Source organism: Vanellus vanellus (assembly GCF_965231255.1).
Source record: "Vanellus vanellus genome assembly, chromosome: 2".
NCBI lineage: Eukaryota > Metazoa > Chordata > Aves > Charadriiformes > Charadriidae > Vanellus > Vanellus vanellus.
In genome coordinates this window covers 128,833,133-128,851,624 of record NC_138906.1, presented here as the reverse complement: position 1 = coordinate 128,851,624, position 18,492 = coordinate 128,833,133, and the positions used below count along the sequence as shown (strand labels likewise).

At 42.9% G+C, this 18,492-nt stretch overlaps 1 protein-coding gene across 2 annotated transcripts; it reads right to left on the bottom strand.

Moving 5' to 3' along the window:
• Positions 1-226: 226 nt before the first annotated feature.
• On the bottom strand, positions 227-16,506 carry SDCBP (syndecan binding protein). Of its 2 annotated transcripts, none has more exons than XM_082479645.1 (9): positions 16,371-16,506; positions 12,597-12,662; positions 9,375-9,453; positions 6,098-6,207; positions 5,599-5,757; positions 3,890-4,065; positions 2,475-2,646; positions 1,821-1,912; positions 227-943 (listed from the first exon to the last, which is right to left on the bottom strand). In XM_082479645.1, the coding sequence occupies exons 2-9, from the start codon at positions 12,645-12,647 to the stop codon at positions 889-891; spliced, it is 894 nt and encodes a 297-aa protein (XP_082335771.1). In that variant the 5' UTR covers positions 12,648-12,662; positions 16,371-16,506; the 3' UTR covers positions 227-888. The 2 variants fall into 2 exon arrangements, with proteins under 2 accessions (XP_082335771.1, XP_082335772.1); XM_082479646.1 differs by lacking the exon at positions 16,371-16,506 and adding an exon at positions 14,344-14,898.
• Between the last annotated feature and the right edge of the window lie 1,986 nt (positions 16,507-18,492).

Below are 18,492 nucleotides of genomic sequence, written 5' to 3'. Positions count from 1 at the left end.
AAACAGCTGGACTGCTATTCCACATGTTAAGCTGAAGGTACAAAAAGTTAAGCATATCTTGTCCAAAGTATCCCAGACCTACTCTTTCAAAACACTGCAACAGTGTAGGTAGTGAGCTTATTTAGAAAGCTATTTTAAACTGTATTTCTTATCTATCTTGTCGTTGTTGTTGGTTGAAACTGACTTCAACAAACAGCTCATCGTAAGAAGTATGCACACACAGAGCAAAGTTTCAGTAATTTATTTGGTTATTTCTGAATTCTTAAGAACATGGTTAAGGCGAGAGATAAGCATATTAGTTACAATTTGTATAACAAGTAATAAAAAGATTTGAGTATCTGTACACTACTTTAATATGCATACTTACTGAATGATGCCTTTAGCTATATTCAGCTTAGCTGGCATTCTTGTGTAAACAGTATTTACTAGAACAAAAAATTAACTAGTACTAGCTGTACTTCTAATATGCTATTTCAACGCTACTTTTGCAAACAGAAAGCAGTAAAAATACTTATTTGTCTTAAACATACAAAGCACAGCATTGTCCTAGGTAACAACACGTAACTTTGCAAGTGATATCTGGCTCCTTTAGTTGCGATGGCTTATAGTAGTAAAGTAAATAAGAGACCTACGAAAAGAAGTCATAACACAATTGGAATTTCACATTTGTCAAGCATATAAGGCTACAAGTTTTACAGTTTGTGAATAAACAAGACATGTTGAACTGTAACATTCCCAGCCATTATAGATGCAAATGCTTGATGCAGCATATCTTCTCTTAGCCTCCAGAAAGGCTCATGTGCAGAAGAAAAATCACTGAGTATAATAGCCCAAGTTTAGTGGAATCATCATTATATAGAGATGTGCATACACATACATGATGCAGGTTTAGACTTCAGGAACAGAGTGATCCATCAGGCTTTTCATAATGCTAGTTGCCATCCTAAAGAAAAGGAAAAGGCATTCAGTTTTGCAAGACAGCTCTAGAAGACCACAAAAACTTCTGATCACGCTATCTTTGTCATTGCTAGTCCTTTAATACGATTAAAAAGTTGGCCTTTTACTCCACTGTTTTTGACAACAAATATGCTGCTACAGAAAGCTGCACCAAGCTGCACAGACAGAAGAGAAGCCCAAGATATGCAATGTTTATTATTAGTAACGGGGCTGTGTTATCAACATCATTCAGAACGTGGGCACGTGTGCAAGTAGAGCAGCATCACAAGTACGAGGGAAGGAGGGCAGGGGAAAAGGTGGCTGTTAGATGGAAAACTGTTTTGTAGAAAGAGCATACCAAGTGGAGGGGGGGGAAAAAAAGAAAAAAAGACAGACTCAGTTATACCTGAAGCATTATTAATTTCTAGCAACTTCAAAAACATGGAGAGATTTAGCTGTAGAAAGCCACAGCTGCCAAAGGATTAGAAAAGAGCAGCTATATCCTGCCAAGAATCATGTCTACGTCACCGGAATTAGTTGCACTAGAAACAACATTTTAGGTAACAAATACTTGTGTTATACACGTACTTCAAAGTTCCCAGAAACTCAGTTTAGTCAAATTATGTTTAGAAAAGTTTTTTTCCAAGAGAAAAGGCAAAGGAGCACCACAAAAATAGGAATAGTTTAAAAACAGAACCAAAACACACCAGTTTGGCTAAAACATCAGATTAAGCAAGTTTTCAGACTCCCTCCACCCCCTCTCCAGCCTTCATGTGAAGTTTGTAATTAGGTCTTATCACAAATACATTTTATTTAACCTACAAAAAATAGTTGCTGTCAACTTGATTATAATTAACACCATGGCTGCTTTGTTTATTACTTACCTCTTTATTATATACTCATAAATACTGGAAGGCATGACAGTAATGGTCACTACATTTCCAGCTGTTGCCAAGATGTCTGCAATCTGGGGGTCCTAGTACATAAACAAGAAGTCATATGAGCAACATTACTCAAGCTGACTAATAAAGCAGCAGTTCACAAGCTTTTTCTAGACACATTTCATGCAGCTTAGAGACCCACAACTCCTTGCTTGGAGTATATAACCTTCGGGACAAATCACCGAGCCTGCAATACCATTTCATAGCTGTTTGGTTACCAGTATCTTGCACGAACGGACTAGAGAAGGACACAGACATTATACACAAAACTCCTACTAGAATTTGACACAGGCTGGAAGGAGGAAGCTTATTCTTTGTTTTGCCAGCAAAGTTAAACTAAAGATAAAAACTGAGGGTCAGCCCAGCCAGGTAGGGGCAGAGAGGAAGAGAATGAGCTGCCCTGGCTACAGGTACAAAACTGCAAAGATGCCTCAAAACATACATGTCTGTCCAGTCAAGTTAAGTTACCTTTCATGATTTACTTGCTTAATGAACATTAAACTACATTACAATCCTTTTCCCTCTCCAAAACACAATTACTATACACACACAAAAAGCTCACAGCTATCCACACTCACCACATACTACTTATTTTACCTTCAATCCAATTACATTCTGGCCATTAATTTCACAAATGTTGTGCTCTGTAAGCAGTCCATTTCTTGCAGCAGAACTGTCTTTCACTATTGAGGTTATTTTTCCATTCTTGAATATGAAACCAACATGCCCTGTGCTGTCCTTATGCATAGTAATAATTCGCTCAAAAGGCCTGTAAGACATTAAAAATGCAAACCCACGTTTTCAGTCTATTAAACCACAGAAAGAACCACATGCTATTTCAGCATCTTTGACTTACAAAAGTAATTGTACTCTAAAACAACTCAAACCCAACTACTTTTCATTGTAGCTGACATATAACTTCACTTTGTTAATATTGTTATATTAATATATACTTGTTTATAAACCTTGTATGTTCTCCCTGTTCTATAGACATTTCACCACCTGGATTAATCATAATAACAAAATCCCATACAACATCCACCCACCCACCACAACAACCAACCAAACACAAGTGTCCATTAAAAATTAAGTTCTCTACAGATTTTACAAAGCAGATAAAATAGCACAGCCAGTTTTAGCAGCTGTAGGTAGGCCACAAGATTCTGGAGTACAAGCCTTCCCCAACAACGTTTCTACTGCTTTACAGACAAACCTTTAAACGGCATCTTAAAAAGCTAGGAAATTCAGGAAGGGGGTGGGGAATAGGGCACAAAAGTCATAGACAGAGCAGGGAATCTACTACCACCGTATTTTTGATTCAATACATGATAGAAGTAGCGTGCCCTCCACCGTGTCAAACTGGTTGTTAAACAAGAACGAACATTGAAAAAAGCTTTGATATGTATAGCTCGTCATATCATGTATCATCTGTCTTTTCATAGCCTACAGACCTTATGTTGAATCTGACCTATTATTACTACATACAACTAGCTACGAGCTCATTATTTAACACAATTAAAAAGTCTGTACTGGTTCAGCAAGCATACTTTTAGCAAAACTGGCATTAATTCATACATAAGCAATGGAGTTCACATGAAAACTATCATGCTAAATAAAAATGCAAGTGTATCCATTAATACAGTGAGTATTTTGGTACCACTTTTTATTACTTTTTCAATTAGTATCAGCACAAGTCAAGTTGTGTCTGAAAAAAAGCACAGAACTCTTGAATTCAGAGTTTAAATTTGACTTGTGCTACCACTCATTAGTTTACCTTGAAAAGCGTTATGCCTCATCATGCCCAGGCAAGTCTGCACTGGAAGTTCACAAGTTAACAACTATTTTGACTGTTGCCCACAAAAGGGAACATTTCTGAGGATCTTTACAATCGAAATACATGGACAAACAGATTTTGTTATGCCTGCAGCCCTGCTCAAGCAAGGGGAAGGCCCAGACCCCACAGAATTACTCTGAGATGGATAATAACAACCCATATCTGCAGTTGGCTTTACCTGTCCCGAATGATCATCGAAATCCTTTCTCCAGAAGCCTGTTTCAGAACTTTATGTGCTTTATCAGAACTCCATCCTGCACAGTTTTCACCATTGATCTGCAGAACTTGGTCCCCAAACCGCAGACCAGCGAGGGATGCTGGAGAGTTGGCCTGAACTAACTGGACAAATATACCCTACAAAAGAGGAAAAAAAAAAAAAAGGGGGGGGGGAGGAAGATGAAGACCCAGCAACAGACACACAGCCCTTTAGAGTTTCCCATTCTCTATGTAATACCAACCAAACAGACAGAAGGACTTGCTTATTATCTCTCCTTAAGAGGCATTTTTGAAATTTCAGTCTTTTTCTAGATGTCTTTAAGAGACTGACAGATAATTAATGGTAGAATAAAGTTTGGAAATGGACAAATCCACTCTGTCTAGAGATCTAGACATTAAAAAAAAAAAGCATAACATTAAAGCCTTACTTGAAGGGGTAAATAATACCCTGTTTTAACAAGAAATATGAACAACTGGGTCAAGACAGACTAGTGGTGAATTTGTGTATGTCCTTGTGCACTTAACTAATAATTCATTTGCCAGACATCGGATTCTATATATAGCTGAAGAAATAGATCAGCAATGCTAGGAACTCAGTGGCAGGTTTCTCCTTTTTTCACAACTCCATTAGTTTTCAACTTTTTATCAATTATGACTTGCTAGCACCTCAGGTAAGAAACCAAGGTGTTAAAAAACTATTTCTAGTTGAAGTAACCCTGAAGAAAAAGTAAAGCTTATCAAGGCAAATTGTAGAAAGTCCCTTCAGAGGGATGGGGGAGGGGGGGATTTAAAAATAAAAATAAAAAAAAAAAAAAAAACACACACACACACCCCCCACACACATACACACCACCAAAAACCAACACACACCAAACACCCCACCCCACCCCACACACACATACACACACAAAACCAAAGCAAAACTTGCTACTCTAAGAAAACTTCAGTATTGCCTGGGTTAGGAGAACTACAAAAAGTACTTTAATCCTATAAAAAAATATTTGACTCAAGGTTTTATAAAAATGTTCAAGTTAAAAGGCCTTGCCAAGAAAAAAAAAAAAAAAGAACAAACAGAGCAGCATTTTCCATGTTAAGAATCAAAAGATACTGAAACAGAGAAGCTCTAGAGCAGGTTTAAGGATCTTCTTGCAGCTATGTTCATGTCAAGGGAAACGCAGAAAAGCCTACTCTGAAATTACTCAACATATAGGCAAGATGACACCCTCACTATCCTTACTTTTCTCACCAGCAACACACTGCAAGGATCTGTAAGAGTGGAGCTACTTCTAAGCCATGGGCAGTTCTCTGCCTAGTGTTGAGCTTCAAGCACTGCCCAGTGTTTCCACAAAGACAGAGATAAAAGTCTTGAACTGCTAACAAGTATCAGAGCAGCTTTGCAAGGACAATGTCATGCTCTAAAGTGAGAAAAAAAAGAGTTACAAGTAATTTTCAGGTGTCACAAAACACATGACAGTAATTTGCCGCTGTAAATTTAGATCCTAGTCTGGACAGCTGAAAATCTAGTTGCTGATGTAATGAAGGATTTTAAAATTCTGATAATGGATAAGCAAGCATTATACAGAAGACAATTTTGTGACCATACACTAACTACTCTACTAATTTAATCCAGCAGTAAGATCTCTATAGGCAAAAGCAAGCTTCTGTACTTACATTGTCAACAGACTTAAGACGAAGTCCAATCTTGCCATCTTGATCTTTACATAAAATTGCTTCACGGATGCCTTGCTTAATTTCTGCTCTACGAATTCCAATATCATTTCCAGTCACTGGAGCTACCATGTAATTAGTAGAAGGTCGTGTTACCAGTTGCTGATTAAAACAAAACAGCCAGACAACTTAGTTTCAACTTTCTTAAATAGCTATATGTCAGTTTATATGAAGTGATACTGGGAAAAAAAAAAAAATAACAAACACAAAATACCAAAAGCCAACACACACAAGTTATAACACCAGCTCTTCCCCACCCCCCAAAATTGGAAATACATGGCTCAGTTTAAGACCGGAGAAAAATGGGCAGTGTTACTTAAAACAATTAATTTATCAGTCAAGTATGGTACTTAAGACAAATAGTTGTCTACTGTCTAGAATGCTAGATATACGTTTATTCTTTATACTTTTGCTTTTGAAAACATGCTTGACTGGTACCTACACCCTGTGGCTGAGCAGCTGCTGCCACTGGCAAGTTTCTCTGCACCTCTTCCTCATTGAGGCTCAGGCCCATATACTGAGAAAGTTCTGGATACAGTCTGGGGTATAAACCTATAGCAGAAAAAGAAAACAGAAAAAAAAAAAAAAAATCAATGCAATTGTTGGTTTAACAGAACAAACAGTTACTGCTTTCAAACCTACAATTACTTCAACAAATCTTATGCTACTGTAATGTATCTAACTTGAAAATTACGATGGAAAACGCACTTGGATCAGGACTGTTATTCTAGCCCAGCTTAGAACAGTAACCTGAGGAGCAGCACTTTTGAGATAAAGAGCTTACAGAGATCTTTCAGCTTCAGTTACTCCATTCATCCTTTACAGCACAAATGACATTAGACACACGGTGAAAAGATCCAAAAACAACATTGTGCTGCAGTCCATTTAGACATGTTCTTGCTCCAAAGCCTTCGGGCCATTAGTGGGGAACTACTTTCCCTCCCACCCCCAAACCAGGTATGCTGGAGAACACAGAGTCATCTTCCACCAAATGCAAGACAGCGCTCGCACGAGGCATCCATGCCAAGGACCGTCCAGATCCCAGGCATAGTAAAGTTTCTGCAGAAGACAGCCTCTTGGCTGTAAGGCCCACAGCGCAGTCTGCTTTAATAGTCTTCATAAGCAAGTAGCTGTCATTTTCTCACAACTTCAAATGGAAATCATTTTAGACATACTTCTCAACAACACACAACCACCACACTCCTTAAAATATCCAGCAGGAGACTCCTCTACGCCCAAGAGGAGGGGGTGCAGGGAACAGGAGGAAAGGAAGTTAAACTGACACACTTGTCATACCTTGAGTTGAAACATTATGGAAATAAGCTTGATATTGCTCTCGACATTCCACAGATAATTAACTGGTAGGATTTAACAAGTGGCAGTTACGAGAACTCAAGAGTCCACCCGCTGTTCTCACCAAATCAGTTGCGACAGAAAAGGCTGTTTGGAAAGCGAGGTGGTGAAAAGGATGGCCTTGGAAGCAAGCAGGCTCCCCAGTTCACAAAGCTTAGGTTTCTAGTGTTCATTTATGGTTACGTGCATAAAACCAGCTATTATAAGAATCCACATTTGACCAGAAATGGAAAGTAACTTTTCTGGGAAGGAACACAAAGGTCCTGGCAACACGAATTCCAGTATCACTGAGAGACTTTTTTGCTCCTCAGTATTTCAGTGGTCATGTTTGCATACTGTTTCACACGAGAGCTGTCCTATCTGATCTTATTTCCAATTCCTGTCTGTTCTTATTTCTTATTACAAACTGATCTATCAGTTTGTAGCTTCACCAATATTGATTATCAAGTTTTTAATTAATATTTCTTCTATGGCTGTCTTTTGCTTATGTTATCAAGCCCCTAAGATTATATACAATTAATGTTGCACAAGACTTTTGCAGCTACTCAATTTTTCTCTTTTGTTCTTCAAAGACCACAACATAGGATGCATCTTCACTGGCTGTATTACATTCTCATTCAAAACAGAGACACCTCCAAATAGCAGAAAACATCCAAAAGCTCTTGATGTTGTATATTCTCCTGCCTCTTCTAGGACAGAGGTATTCCCATCAGGTTTGGCACATCCTATAGATTGTGTAAGCCTCCCTTCTTTTGGGATATACTGAGTGATTAATCACTCTTCACCCATACACAGCTCCTGAGCAATTCACACACAAGCTGATGTCACAGAATGGTTTAGGTTGGAAAGGACCTTGAAGATCATAGAGTTCCAACCTCCCTGCCATAGGTAGGGACACCTCTCACTAGATCAGGTTGCCCAAGGCCACGGACAGCCTGGCCTTGAACACCTCCAGGGATGGGGCCTCAACAACCTCTCTGGGCAACCTGTTCCAGTGCCTTACCACCCTCAGAGTGAAAAACTTCTTCCTAATGTTCAATCTAAACCTGCCCTCTTCCAGTTTGAAGCCATTCCCCCTCGTCCTATCACTACATGCCCTAGTAAAAAGTCCTTCCCCAGCTCTCCTGTAGGCCTCCTTTAGGTACTGGAAGACTGCAATAAGATCTGCCCGGAGCCTTCTCTTCTCCAGGCTGAACAGCCCCAACTCTTTCAGCCTCTCCTCGTAGGAGAGGTGCTCCAGCCCTTGGATCATCCTCATGGCTCTCCTCCCGACACACTCCAGCAGGTCCATGTCCTTCTTATGTTGGGGACTCCAGAGCTGGATGCAGTACTCCAGATGAGGTCTCACGAGAGTGGAGTAGAGGGGCAGAATCACCTCCTTTAACCTGCTGGCCACACTTCTTTTGATGCAGCCCGGGATAAATTGTCATTTGGCCAGCAGGCACAAAAACTGCAGAATTCAAACTCTGGACAGCAGAAAGAATGCTGCCAAGAAGAGACTGCTGAAGCAAACTCAATTCTGGTCTGGTGAGATTAGGCCAGGTAAGTATCTATTCCAGAAAGGATCTAGAAGAGGCAGCTCTCTGGTGAGCCATACAAACTCCTGCCCTAAAGTAATCTTAAATACACCAGCACCGAGAGGAGAATCAGAGACAAAGTTACATCCACCAAGCTTTAATCTCTGATCCACTAGCACCTTTGACAGTTGTTCCAGCACTGCTGCTAGTCATGCTGGTAAGAGGCTTTAGGCCTCTTAGACCAAGCATAACTTACTAACCCAGAGCTCAGCTCTCAAACATACCTGTGCACCTCTGGGGACGTACATGTGCACAGGTCTGATGGATTTTCCATTAGATATTTGACCCCAAAATCTGCTGGAAGCTTTATGTTGATAGCATGACAAGATTAAGTTCCACCTTCCTGGGCAATTCTCTGTTTAGAGATTCATGTTTGTCTGTTCCTAAGCAAGCTCATATGAAGAGGAAAGACACTCAGAATCATGCTGGCCTCCAAAGCTTACAAATATGCATGTGATAAATAAGGACAACTAAGTGTTTGATGTAAGAGTTAAGAACAGTTTAAATGGTACCAACAGCAAATTTTGTTACCCTAGGCTCACTTGGAAAAGGTTTTGAAAAGTTAAGAGAAGGGCGAGTGTTTGCCGCAACTTCCTTTTATAAGCAAACACTATTTTTTGACTCCTATAGCACTTTGCCAAGGTGGGTGTTGGCATTTCCAAAAAGGCATGGTCTCACCCTTTGTAAATAGGGTTACATATTTATAGGTATTTTTGACTGTACTGTTAACTTTATGATTTCAGAACTGCTTTCCACACCATTAGGATACTATAAGATACACGAGCTTACCTCCATCATGAGAAATAGGAGCAGAAGCTTCAGACAAGATTGCTGGATTAGCTGGATTTGAAGAAAAGGCAGTCTGAGCCTGAAAGCAAAGAGACTCACATAGATTACCTCGTACAAGAAAAAAAAAAATAATAATTGATGAAACCTTTATTATGTAGGCAGGACACTAAATATTTTTGGTTTTCTTGTACATGCTATTCATCTTGAAGTTCTGAAGTCAATCTTCTTTGAAATAAATAACTTCAATACAATATGCTGTAGTAGTATCAAACTACTTTGGCAGATCAACTTGTATCTTGCTCAGAGACAAGGCTATAGTAATGCAGAAAGGCTTTGTGTCAACCTGTTCTGGTTTTGTCATCAAGCAAGTTAAAGAACCTTAAAAGACACATTAAATTTATAAAGGTTTGTCAGCCAAGTTTAAGTTTTAAGGTATGACCTTTGGCAGAGTAATTACTTTTTTCAGCTGGATAGTGGCCACTTTTATCTCTTCACCATTTACAGACATCATTCATGAGTTCTACCATAGTCCCTTACAGGTTGCAAGTTCCACACAATCCAGTGCTACTAGTTTAATACCTTCTAAAAGAAATGGATCTTCTAAGACGATTTTTCTACAGAAGTTGCCACTATAGCAAACACACTAAGCTTAATTTCTAAATTGCTTACTGACAAACAACTATAGGAGACTGTATTAAAGTAAGCCGGTTTCCTTCCTTCTCACTACCTCAGCTACTACTTTTTTGGCCTTGTGTAATCATGAGCAGTGAAAAACACTACCTTAGAGATGCCTGTTAAGTGTGATGGAAATAGGTATCCTCACAGCTTTCCTGAGGTTGAACGTCAAAAGGTGGAGGGGAAGTTACTAAATGCATAGTGAAATATTATGCCGAACAGGACACATAAATCGTCTAACACAACATGACGGTCAAATTACTTAATGTTTTTAAGGAAATCATGCTTAAAAATAGAAAACTTCATAGTCCTGTACTCTCCAGGAAGTTGTTTTCGGAAAAAAGTTTCAGAGCAAGAATGACTCATTATTTTTCCAATATCAGATGTATTTAGAAGAACAGCCTCCAATTGAAATGCTGAACAAAAAGAACAGGTTAGAATATTTAATGTAACGAGTCTGTTTATTTCAACCAGCAGTCATTTTAATTTCACCTGCTAATTGTGGGTAAAGACTTAATCTTGTCTTACATAGTACTTTATTTCAGTACTCTGCCCCCTTTTCTCCTAAGAGTGCTCTCAGACGTATTTAAAAAGACAGCATTTTTTATAATGCAGTCATTGGGAAAGGCAAATAATTTAGTCTTTGCTACCAAAAATATCGGTGGAAATGGAATGGCTCACTCTTGAAATCACAGTATTTAGCAACAACAGTATTTACTTCCCCTCTCTCACAGCTACACTCAGACAGCCCATTACCCCCCGTAGTTCCTACTATGGTGGATCAGTAGGAGCGAGATGCTGTCACCTAACAGCTGAAGGGCAATCGTCCCCATTGACAATGGCAACAAGAACACCCAACCCTCTCCACTGGGGATCTCTAACTGAATGCTCTTGGCTCTACCTCCCTTCTCTCCCACCCCCACACAAGTTTTCTCACAGGCTGTCTTGCTTGACACCCACTTATCAAGTGGTAGAACTTTGTGAAAACCTAATTTAAATTTTGAGTGGACACTCATCTGTACAAAAGCAAGCATCTGTCCCTCATGAACCGATTTCTGGAAAACAGACCATTGAGATTACAGTGTCACCAAGGGCTAAACTAGTTTAACAGAACAATTTGTTATGCTCCCTATAGAAACCTCTATAGGGTTTACTCTTATTTGTCTGTGAAACACCACAATAGACTACAGGCATAGTCGCATGAACAAGGCACTTCTGCCCAAGTTCATAAGCCCTTCTAAGCATATGAGCAGGATAACATACAAGAGTCGTCCCTGCTCTACAAAATGACAGAACATGTATCTATGGTTCAAAGTTTACAGACTTAGCATAGAAATACCCAATTTTTCCTTACTGCTTCATTCAGTGGTCACAAAAGTTAAGTAGTAGAAAGACCACATTTAATATTTTAAATTGCAATATATAAACTGTAGCAGCTGGTTGTTAAAAGGCTGAAGGAGCACATTCTTGGCTCCAGGCTAGGTGAGGTTTTTTGTTTGGTTGGTTTTTTTTTTTTTTGTTTTGTTTTTTTTCCCAGTTCAGCATTACCTGACTGTAGATAAAGGACTCTGGTAAGAATGGAGCAGGGTGGAGTGGGCAGACACAGCAAAGAGAAATCCCAACACAGTGCCCACAATGGATCCCCACCCCACATATACAAACACCAACACCGGTGAGATGGAGGCAGTCCACTGTGGGACAGAAAAGGGGAGTTAATAAGCTGTTCTGTGCAGTCAGCTTGATTGCTTCCCAATGAGGACAAGGGCAGAAGCAGCAGCCACCTTAAAACGCAGTATAACACATTGCTGCCGTTTAAACTGGGAGGGAATTCAGTTTAGGAAAGAAAAATGGAAGCTAAGTAAAATGCTGAAGAAAGCAAGGGAATTCCTTGTAAAATAAATTCATGTCGAATTTCACATGGAGTTTTATCCATTAAAGTGTTTTTCATTATTTTGTTTCACAGATTTTTTTTTCCTCATCCTGTCTAATAATAAAGGTATGAATATTCTTACACATAAAGGATTTTAAACAAATGTGATAATCTTGGAAATATTGAGAGAACTGGTGACCACCGTGAAATAGCCAGGGGACAAGTCCGTGATTCCAGATGACGTTAGACAGTCAGTGATCTTTTTTTGTACCCAACTGACCATGAAAACTTTCTGACACAGGTTTGGACACAAGGAATGAGACACAGCAGGTTTATTAGTTCAGTCAATACCTATTCACCACATCAGAGCTGAAGTATGGGAAGAGAACAACTATGTTTGTCTACCTAAGACCCAATATCTATACTTCAAAAAAAAACAAACTTAAAGACAAATTACTATAAATGAATATATAAAACCCCAAATAAATATACCCAACAGTGGTAAAATAAACATCAATCATATTATACCAAGCTACAAAGTAAATGTTTTTTCTCCTTTTAGAGTATGATAGTAAAACACAAACTCACACCTGCAATAGAAGTCTCCCCTCCCCTACACTAAAAACCATCACATCTATTACTGTCATCAAAACTCATCTTATTAAAGCCCACCATACCTGAATAACTTTGTCCACCTTCAGATCTTCCAGGGAAGGATAGAGAGACATTTTGATGTAGTCTCACTGGGTAGAGGGAAGACCAAAAAGAAAGGGGGGGGGAGGGGGCCAAACAAATAACAGGGTTAGTCATCAGAGATATTTATTTAGCTTTACAACTTAAAGCAAAAACGAAAAAGCAGACATAAAGTGTTAAATAAGTGATCTGTGACCTGCAAGTCAGTTCATCTGTGTCCTGCAAGTCTTAGCACTGCAGATAAATGCCATTAAGACTACCCGTTTAATCTATTATCAATAATAGTCTTTGTGTAATAGGCTTTATTTAATATACTTAGTGTCGTCAAAGTTTAGGTCTCAACAATGAGAAAGCCTATACAGAGAAAACCTTTTCACATGAAGTATTGCAAAGACAGACTTTAGGAGGCCAGGACGCAATGATGATGAAGGTTAAGAGGAAAAAACTAATCACTCTCCTCCTACTCCTCCTCCCAACTGGGACAGTATTTTATTTATAACTGTGGAAGCTTTCACTTTGTTATCCGAAGTATCCAAACACTTTAATCAGTTCTGATGTTCCAGTAAGACACCACTAAAGAGAACCGGCTTCCCATGTCCATTTGCAACACATTAATTCCAGCAAGAGACCATAAAGCAGCCAGATTCAGTCAGTGGAGAGTTTCAAAACACAGGGAGGCTTCAGGCTGGCTCTCATGTGATGTTGGGAGAGCCCTGTGACAACTTATCAGGAAGTAATAAAAGAGAAAAAAGGAAAAAAAAAAAAAAAGGAAAAGAAAACAAGCAAAAACAAAAACCCCACTTCACATGATCCTCTAAAGCACCATGCTGACATCCAGCTCTGCTGGAGCGGGGCACATGAGGCTTCAGGAAATCCCATTTTTGCAGAGCTCCTTCACTCACATTCTCACTGAGGTCAGCTGAACTTTCCAAAACCATAATTAAACATTTAACACCAACATATAGGAACATTTTAATGAGGGGTGAGAGGGACAGAAACAGAAGACAACAAAACATGATATAGTTTTGCAAGTTATACAAGGCACTGAGAACACAGTTCATGAGGCAGCTCTATTAAAAGCTTCGGGTCTAGGGATTCATTAAGAACAGAGGTCCTTATTTGTGTAGCAGAGCAGAAAAAAATCCAGACTAAAGAGTGACCACTGCATAAATCCTTGAGCTACTGCTTCTCTAAGTGCAGATACTAAGTTGCTTTTTTTTTTTTGAAAAACCACACACACTGATGCCTAATGTGATACTGCAGTAAAACAATAGACATCTCCTTGTATTACACTAAGCTCATCTACAGCTTTTCTACTTGTTCAGCAGAGTGCCCAGCAGCTCCAGTATCATGTTAAACTACAATTAAAACTTCAAAAAAGCGTGCCCTAAGTGTGACAGAGATCTAAAATGTGAACGCATGGCCAGTTATGTTGTAATAATTAATTGCCGCTGACATTTTTGTCTAATTGTTGCAATTAAACCAAACACAGTTGAAGCCTGGAAGCTTTATAAATTAAACATACACATTTAAAACCAGTTTAAAGTTCTGTTTTTAATCCAGCATTGACCCAAAACAGTCAAGTAAGTGCTTTTGCTCATCCAAAACAGGCAATAGCAAACACAAGCTCAAGCCTGGCAAACCCCTGTCTCAGGTAAAAGCGGTGCCTGGACACTGCATTCTGCTGCCAACACCAGGCAAGTCACACACAGCATGAGACTCGATGTGTACCTCTACACTCCAGCTGCCCGAGGACATTCAGGTGCCGGTCCAAGCACTAGCACATGTTCAATGGGCAACCTCAACCTTCCTCTAGTTTACAAAGAGGAGCATGGTGCCTTCTGTAGAAAAGCATTAGCAAATCTAGACATATATTAGTTCTCAGATCACATAAGACAACACTCCAGCAGCTTGTCCTTGCCACTTTACAAACCCGCCGGCCACCTCCCCTCCCCAGCCAAGGGCTCACAAACCCAAGCATTTGTCACCGCCACCAAGGAGCTGCCGAGTTAGCTCCCTCGTCGTAACCTCACCAGTTACTATTTTTGGTTTTCCAACTAAACAGCCAGAATAACTGTCACCACTGTAATTGCATTCAATGCGCTTGTAACTTTGCATATGGTATTTTCAATTTTTGTACGGACAACACAAATACCCCTTGTTTGGTAACGTGAAAGCCAAAAAAATATGGTATTTATTTTAAAATATGACTTTTAATAACATTTGACACTGTCAGGGACCACCAGTAATCACAGGAAGAATCTGTCCACGACTTCCGTGCAACGTTATCCACAGTGTAAACAAGAGTTTCAGCAGGCGCTGTAACGGCTTTAGGAGCTGGGGAATGGCCACCACAAAATGTGAGGCACTATAACCTCCTTTTCTCCCTTAAAGCTCTACACCACCAACAGAATAATTCTCCTTGATCATTTCCATATTCCTGCATCTCGTGAGGAATACGAGTGTTTGGCAAAGCAAAAGTGGAAACCAAAGAAAGAGTGTGGGGCAGGAGGGACAACCGTAACTCCACCAGCGACCCACAAAACTGGGTGGTGAAGACCTCTCCCCGTTTCTCAGCACCCTTGGCTAGGAAGTCAGACCACCGGTGGCCCAGTGCCCGTCAGCAGATCCTGCCTGCCAAAGGGAAGTGCCGGGCCACTGGCCGGAGACCCGTGGAAAGGTGGCACTTATAACACCCTGGGGCTGCCAGCAGGACCTGTCACGGGTGGGAGTGATTCCGACCTGCCCTGGGTGGCACGGCTGGGAGGAGACGGGATTCCTGACTCGCTCTCCAGGTCCGAAAGCACAGAGCTGAAGGCAGTGTGGGATCTAGATGAACCCCTGAGACTGCTGTCTCCAAAAGCACCAGCAGCCTATACTGGGGGAGGGGAAAAAAAAAACCACCACCAAAACAACAAAAAACCACCACCCACAAGTGTCTTCTGCCTGTGGGCCGTGAAGAGATTACGGCAGGCCACAAAGCCAGCACCTACACTGCAACGTGGGGTTTCCACTGCCAGAAGTTACAAGTTCATGAACCCAAAAGTTCACCTTTAAAGCAGATCCAGGACAAGACCTCCGGGAGGTCAGGCTGAGACATCAGGAACCGAGCAGCTGTTTTGCAAGACGCGTTCTCCGCTAATAACGCGGTGCTTCCCTTCTGATACCCACCTAATTAACCTCTGAGCAATCGCTCTTGTTACGCACTTCGCTCCAAAACCGGCTGCCTCCCTTTCCGACCCGCAGCAGGGCCCGCTCGCCCGAAAAGGCCCATCGCACCCACGCCACAGAAGACACCCCCAAACCCACGGGAGGAGGCGGACGCAGACAGACCGACCGACCAGACACACGGGCGTCTATTTACTCACTGCCTTCTCCGGCGGCGGACGGAGGGGCCTCGGCCTCCCCCCCCCCCCCCCCCCCCCCCCCCCCCCCAGCCCTTCCCGGCCGGCTCCGGGGAGCGCCGCCCCGCAGGAGCACGACGTGGCTCCCTGACGGCGGGGACAAACACCGCCCTCGCAGGGGGGCACAGCCAAGGCGCCCCTTCCTCCAAGCTCTCCCCGCCGCCTCGGCCTCCCCCGCTCCGCCATACCCGGCCCGCCGCGCTCGCAGCCTACGCCCCCCTTCCCCTTCCCCTTCCTTCGCCGAGGACGGGCCGCCGCCCCGCGCACAAAGGGCGGCGGGAGGAGGGTCCCGGTAAGTCAGTCAGTCAGCCCGCCCGCCCCGGCCCGGCCCCAGCCCCAACACCCCCGCTTTACCTGCGGCCCAGGCGGCGGCTGCCGTTCGTCGGGGTCCTCAGCGCGGAGACGGGCAGCGGCGGCAACAGCAGCTCCCCCGTGTCCCGACCAGCGCCGCTATGAGGGGAGAAGGGGCGGTGGCGGAACTGGCCCGGCCGCGCGCATGCTCCGGCGGCGGCGGCGGCGGCGGGAGTGGGCCGGACTGGGCCCGGCGGGCGGGGAAGGGGAAGGAGGGGGTTCCGTGGGGCCGGGGCTCTCCGCCGGGGGCTGTGGGGCGGAGGGGCGGGAAGGCGGGCGGCGGCCCAGCTCCGTTAGAAGCGGCCCCGCTCGGCACGGCGGCCGGCAGGGCCGCCCGCGGGCCGTATGCGTTACTCGCCGCTGGCTTTCTTCATCTTTGTACCGCCTTGGCATCGCTCGTTTGGCCTTTCTTGGCTCACAGCTGTCTTCTTGACGAAGAAAAAAATGTATAATTTTCTATACATTTCCCCACTTCGTGTCGTCGTGTCCCCCCCCCCCCCCCCCAGTAATAAAGCACACTCTGATGGCCTTTTACTATTCGGTTTGTGTGCGTCCCGGGCAGGTGTCGGTGAGCTGCGACACACCGGGGTGACCGCGGCACCTGGCCCATGGTCCAGCGCCTGCGTGGGCCTTCTGCCACCGATATGTGTCCGATGCAGAGCACGTCTCCTGGAGATGCTCCCCTGGAGACAGCGCGGTGTAAAGTCTACCGGCGACAGTGAAACCCCAGAACGAGCTTGGAAGGAGGCTTTCAATTACCATCATTATTCCACATTTACCTTGTTTATAGCACGAGCTTCTCTAGCGTCAGTTTTCAGCCCTTAAAAGTCCTTCTGCGCTAGGATTCTTTACCACTGCCTTTGCCTGTTGTCAAACCTTGCTCATCATATAGGTAATTAAATATGCTGAGCGCCCTAAAGCTTCCCGTCAGCTAAGAAACCAGACCGTGCAGTAGTTTATCAGTTCGCCAGCACTGAGGAAGAAGGTCTGCTCCCACCTCCAGCCCCTTTCTCCTGTCCTCAGCCAGTCCCAGCGCTTGTCAGGCTCTTCCATGGGACAGCTTAACTGGCTGCTCCAGCAGAAATTAAATCCATGAAAACCCATGGTTTGTTTTTTTTTTCTGCTTGGGTTAGTATGCCAAACCAGCAAGGAAAGGATCTCGCACGCACCAGCTCCAGCCAGAGCAGGGGATGGGAGGGTGGGGCTGGAAATAGGAGAAAGGAGGAGGAGGAAGGAGAAACGGGAATGAGAGGGAAGGGTGATCCCCTTCCTTCTGGCACTAACAGACTGTTTCATCATTGGAGCTGCCTGTGCAATTATAACCCTAGTTAAGCTCAACAGAGATTTTTGTTGCAATGTATATTTTCCAGTCCTCATAAGTTTCTTGATCCTCTCCAGTTGCTGGCATCTTTGGTGAGCACCACAGGGGTACATGGGATTGGGGTAGCAGCCACAGCAGTGCTGACTGCAGAGGTACAGCCACCCTCCAGCTGCTCAGAAGGCTACTCTTTCTATATCCGAAAATCATCCGAGCCTGGCACCTTTCTGCATGCCACCACCTGAACTATCAGCTTCTGAGTCATGCAACTACAGATCATTAAATGTATATGAAGTGCAGTTTTGGGCTTAGGGTATGAGTTCACCAAATCCTGTGTTAGGTGCCTTCTGGGCCAGGAGGGAGGGAGGGAATCTGGCTCTGGTTTAATAACAGCATATGATTACTGCTTTTGTAGTGTTCAATTTTCTGTGTAGCCAAAAATGATTTTTAACATAAATGTAGTGGAAGGTTTAGAACTTTGCGTATCACAGAATGAGGGTGTAATTCTTCATCCTGCAACGAGCTCAGTGCGGTGAAGCCCCATACCCATCCTGGAGAATCAAGACCGCTGTAGTGTCCACATAGCATGGAAATTGCCAGTGTGCGATTGACTGTTGTCCAGGTGGTGCTATTCTGCTGAGCACTGGTGCTGACAGCTGAGAGGAAGTATTTTCCTTTGTTTTCACGTTGAATGCCGCTCTCATTGTGAAGACACTGCCCTTTTCTTGGGAGAGCTAGGTTGTTATTTGCTACTTTCTGGTCTTTTGAGACAGCCTGCTGTCCAGGTAGCATCCTTTCTCGGTGGAT